This window comes from Octodon degus, unplaced genomic scaffold (genome assembly GCF_000260255.1).
Source record: "Octodon degus isolate 3935 unplaced genomic scaffold, OctDeg1.0 scaffold00272, whole genome shotgun sequence".
Lineage (NCBI taxonomy): Eukaryota > Metazoa > Chordata > Mammalia > Rodentia > Octodontidae > Octodon > Octodon degus.
Window position 1 is genome coordinate 1488863 of NW_004524848.1, and position 5865 is coordinate 1494727.

General features: G+C 36.5%; 1 protein-coding gene across 1 annotated transcript in view; it reads right to left on the reverse strand.

Annotated features, from left to right (window-relative positions):
• LOC101571996 (probable E3 ubiquitin-protein ligase HERC6) overlaps positions 1 to 5865 on the reverse strand; it is a gene marked incomplete at its 5' end in the record, with an annotated part of 82130 nt that overhangs the window by 61177 nt on the left and 15088 nt on the right. Inside the window, 3 exon segments of the mRNA XM_023706840.1 lie at positions 3452 to 3519; positions 3998 to 4134; positions 5044 to 5171. Of these exon segments, the coding sequence (XP_023562608.1) occupies positions 3452 to 3519; positions 3998 to 4134; positions 5044 to 5171 (333 nt within the window).

Below are 5865 nucleotides of genomic sequence, written 5' to 3' on the forward strand. Positions count from 1 at the left end.
ACTTGCCAGGGAAGCACTTATTCCACTGAGCCATCTCCCTGGCCCCTGATTAGTTTTTATGTATTTCTTTTTAAAGTTTATAGTAGAAGCACTGGCCAAATAGCTCAGCAGATTAAAGTGCCTACAAGCAGGAGCAGGGCCCTGCGGTTGGATCCCCCGGGGGCCTGTCATGCTGGCCCCACCCCCAGGGCACACTGAGCTGGCAAATGAGACTGAGTGCAGTGGCACACACCTATAATTCCAGCTCTTGGGAGGCTGTAAACAGGCGGATCTCTAGGAGTCTGATCTAGTAGTGAGACCCTGAACACCCTGTAGGCCCTTCCCTAAAAATAACAACAATAAAAAAGTTTATAGTAGAAAACATACAATGAATATTAACCTTGTTTTCTTTAATTTTTAATTTTGTTATTTTTTAAAGAGTACAAAACAGTATTAAAATAAAAATTACAAATGATACAGAATTTCACTAGACTGAATACAAATTTCACAGTATTTATTGTAATGTGTAGTGTTATCTTCAAATTAATTGTTCATATTACCAGATATATGCATGTAAAATTGGAAGAAGAAAGAAAAAAGAAATATGTAAGAAATTAAGAGAAAAAGGACAAGCAATTGAATAAAGGTGATGAAAGCAAATAGCATTAAGTGCTCCTTTCCATAAACCAGCAGAAATACACAGTACAGTTGTCCAAACCATCCTGCTTACACATAGAGATATATCTGTTTCCCCTACTCCCTCCTCACATGTCCTCCTCAACTGTTAGTCCTTCCTTTTCAACAGGTTCATGTCCTTTTCCCAGTATCTATTGTGCCCTTAAGATTTTCTTTTTCAGGGGCTGGGGAGATGGCTCAGTGGAATATGCGCTTGCCAGAAGTGCAAGGGCCTGAGTTCAATCCCCGGTTCCACCAAAAAAAAAAAGATTTTCTTTTTCAGGTACTCATACTAGTGAGACAATATAATGTTTGCACATGTGGATCTGATTTATTTCACTTAAGAGTATGGTCTCTAACTGCATCTATTTACCGATAAAATCCTCAAATTTATCCTTTATCGCTCAGTAATACTCCATTGTGTAAAAATACCACATCTTCTTTATCCATTCCTTAATGGATAATGAACATTCGGGTTGCTTCCACAATCTATCAACTTTGATATGAAATGAGCATTTCATCTTTGAATTAATAAATAACTTATTTAACCCAGATATATGAGGAAGGAAAAACAAAAATATTTGTTATATAGCTTTTTCTTTTAAAAAACTTGATTAATTTGTGAAGTTATTCTTTTTTGGAGGGGTATAAAAATGAAAATAGATTTATTCAATTTCAGCACTGAGATGGAAGAAATGACCAGTAAGTATTTGGAGAAAAAATACCCAGTGTTTTTGGCAATTAGAGAAATGAAAATCTAATCAACACTGAGATTTAATCTTACTCTAGTAACAGTGGTCATCATCAAGGACTCAACAACAAATGCTGATGCAGCTGAAGAGAAAAGGAGCCTTCTACATTGCTGGGGGGAGTATAAACTGGTACAGCCCCTGTGGAAAGTCCTAAATGAACTAAAAATAGAAATTCCATTTTACCCAGTTATCCTCTCCTGGATAGCTTTCCGAAAGAGTTAAAGTCATCATGTTGCAGTGCTGTATTCATTCCCACGCAGCGCAATGCACAACAGCCAAATTAAGAAAAGAGCCTAGATACCCACTAATAGATAATGAATGGATAAGAAAGGTTTACATACATAATGGAATGTTATCCACAAAGAATGATAAGTTTGAGCCATCTATAGATAAATTGATGAATCCCAAGACTATAATGTTTAATGAACTAAATCAGATACAAAATGTTAAATATATCATGGTTTCTCTTACGTGAGAAACTCAAGCCCCTCCAGACCCAGCCCAGGCCTGACGTGTGTGTGTGTGTGTGTGTGTGTGTGTGAGAGAGAGAGAGAGAGAGAGCTGCTACTCCACTGCGCGCATCGGACCCCTCTAGACCCAGCCGCATGTTGGACCCCTCCACACCCAGCCCAGGCCCGGTGTGTGAGTGAGAAACTCAAAATATAAATAAAGCAAAAGCGAGGTGATAGGAAACAGGGAGGTAGATTCTAAAGATGAAGGAGGAGAAGGTAGAGTAGTGACAGAAGAGATAAAGAATGACTCAGATGAAGCTAGTTGTGTTGGTGCATGCCTGTAGTCCCAGCACTTGGGAGTCAAGGCCAGAGGATCACTGTGAATTCAAGGCCAGCTTGGGCTACAAAGTGAGTTCAAGGCCAGCCTAACTGCACAGTGAAACCCTGTCTCAAAAAAAAAAAAAGACCAAGATACAATTTATATGTGTACAACTTTCTCAAAATGAATGCAATTATGCATCAGAAACATATACCAATAAAAATAAGAATTGGCATGGTAAAGCTGGAATTGTAGCTCAGCGGCACAGTGCTTGCCTGCTACTGGAGTAGTTTTACTGGAGTAGTTTTCTACCAATGCGTTTATTGGAGTAGTTTTGTACCAGTCTTGATTCTGGGTGCTCTGAGTGTTGCCTCCTGAAGGACATCCTGTAAGTACTGCTCTGCCTCCTACAGGCTGGCAGTGGATGGCGAAGCAGCCAGCACACTAAGCAAACTTGCTATCTTACATGGCTAAAGATTATAAGGCTTTATAACATCCTGGGCATTTTATATCCATGAAGTGGGAGTGGGATGTTCTTCCTGGTTTTCCTTTTCCTTTCTAGAGAGGGATGAAGGAGATCTTTTGTAAGTGGTGTGTTTTCAGGGAGGTCATTTACCACTGGAAATACCTGCAGTGAGCTATTATTATTCAGGCCCTTGGCTTTAAATACCCTCTATAGTTGAGTAGTTTGCATGCTTATATTTCGCTGCTGAGATCCTCCCTGAGCTCCACATTTGTATATCTAACTAGGTCTCTGGACTTCAAACTGACACCATCTCACACCAGCTCCCTCTCTATAACTCTCTATCATTTTTCCTGTCTTCTCCCTCACTGGCTGCCTTTCTGTCACACATACCAAACCCATTCTCGCCTCAGATCTTGTCTCTGTGTAGTTCCCTCTGCCTTAAATGCTCTTTCTTTGTCTCACATTTTCATCTTTAAAGTGGGCAATTAGTGGAGTTAATGTGAATATTAAATATATTGATCCATTTAGAGCATTTTGATTGGCACCTGACACATGATAACTGCAATTAAGATTAGTCATTACTGTTCTTACCATCATTAATGTTATTACTAAGAAAAAGTACAAAAGCAAAATGGTTGAGTTTGATGGTTATAGCTGTTAGGAAGTTTGACAAATGAAGTGAGAATTACACAATATTTTTTCAAAATATTCTAACACAGAACCTTATATATGAATGATTGTCTTATATTCTAGTCTGAAAACTAGAGGAAAAAATTTTTGTTAAAGAATCAGAAAGTATACTAGATACCTGATGAGTTGTCACAAAGTTAGCATAAGTTCCAGCAAAAATGTGCTTGACTTGAATATCTCTGAGATCTACAACAAATTCAGAAATCCATCTTAGAGTTTTTAACTGTAAGAAATAAATCAGATCTATAACCAAACCAAATTTACTCATTTATCTGCCACTTATACTCTTAAAAAAGTCAACTATACGCAGAAGATAGATTTTGATCACATTAAATATCCTATATTCAAAGTTTAGCATTCCAGTGCTTTTCACAGTGAGTATGTATTGATGTGCTTTAGAAGATGTTTGATTAAATATATAAAAGCATATTGTCCTGATATTTAAGTGATAAATTTGGGATTCTCTTTTATATTACATTAATCTTTAGAAATAATTACCAATTACTACAGGAATCATTACATAATAAAAATTTAAATTAAATTTAAATTAAAAGGACTACAAGAATCATAATTTTATGGGCTCATTTGAAAGGAAGCTGAATAATATTTCTCCTTCAGTGGCTGTAACTTATACAGTATCACGAATTAGCACGATCATTCATACCATCAACAGAAATCAGGCAGCTAATGTCATAGTCCTTTGTTGGGGTCTCCGGATGAGTTGGATTGCTTGTGTAACCTGGTCCACGACCAAAAGATACCACCTGACCAGTGGTATAGATATATGCAATGGTGTGATAACTATAGGAGAGAATATATTATAATAATAAAGACCCAAGTACTCATAATTCTTGAGAAAGATGATGTCTTTTAACACAAAATGACCAATTTACCTTTACTCAGGACCCAACTTCTTTCACACTATTAGTGTTACAGGGTATCAGATGATGTGACTAAACAGTAACTATTAACTTATTGCTAATCTTAAAGATAGAATATTATTGATATTGATTTTACCATGTTTTATATCATTTGTATTTTGAATGCAAGCATTTTAAAAAATAAATTGGCGGGCCGGCCACATAGCTCAGCAAATTAAAGTGCCTGCTTAGGCAGATGCAGGGACTGGGGTTCAATCCTGATGTGCTGGGCTGGCCCCGCCCTGGGGTGCACTGAGATAGCAATTAAGACTGGGTGTGGTGGCACACACCTGTAATCCTAGTGCTTGGGAGGCTGAAAACAGGAGGATCATTACAAGTCCAATCTGTGTGGTGAGACCCTGTAAACCCTGTACTAAATACATAATAAATAAATAAATAAAACAAAAATGCATTGGGTTAAATATTCAAGTACTTAAAATGCCTGAATGCATATGCAAATATATCATCTACATATATGAGATTAATTTTATCTTAACTCAAGCAGTCAAGTACCATTTTCTGTTACCAACCCATCTCCCATCATGAACTCCTATGAAGATGGTGTACACACAATAGAATTCTAATAATTTATTAAGAACTTAATTAAAAATCTAGTATATAAATGAAAAATTGAAATTTTAAACTATGTTTATAGAAGTAAATTTTGAGGAAAAAGTACTCTATAGAAGTAGTGATATAGTTTAGGTTCTTATCCAGATTAATTGCATCTAAAGAAATAAAATATAATACTTCTGCCCATGCAAAATAGGACAAAATGAAAGCTTATTACCTTCCACAATCTATCTGTGAAACTGGGCCATCAATCCCTTCCACAAGTTGTGGCCCTGTTGTCTGGGCCATGCGATTATGTCCCAGCTGTCCAAAGCTATTGTCTCCAAATGTGAACACCTGGCCATTCTGTTTCTCAAAAGGAGGAATAAGATTAATTTCATGTTAAAAATGTAACAAAACCCTTATAGCATAAATACTGCAAGACAGTATGACAGCAATATGTGAAATATGATTTCCATATAAATATAAGATGTAATAGTGAATGTAGGTTTAACACATTAAACACAAAAAAATCATTGACATCCCCTTAAAAGCCAGGTACCCAGGAGATGTATTATATAGCGTGAGAATTATATTAATATAATTAATATTAATAATTATATAATATAATTATATTAATAATGATATGCTACACACTTGAGAATTATTAAGAGGGTAGCTCTTAAAGATTCTTACCACAAACAGGAAATTATCTAAGATAAGCACTGTTAACTTGATTATGGTAGTTATTTCAGTGTACACATGTATTCAAACTTCATACATGTATTGTGCACAATACATACATATATTTTTTGTCAATTATATCCAAATAAAAATTGGAGAAAAAGAATTGGGGGGGGCCTGCCCCTTAGCTCAGTTCTTTAAGTGGCTGCTTCAACAAAGCGGTCAGGCTCAGGTTGCTATGGTTCGATCCCCACAACACAAGCCAGCCAGTCATGCTTTGAAGGCATTTGGAGCAAAAAACAAAACAAAACAAAACAAACACTTCTGGGGGCTGGGGAGATGGCTCAGTAGGATAAGCGCTTGACTGAAAAAGAAT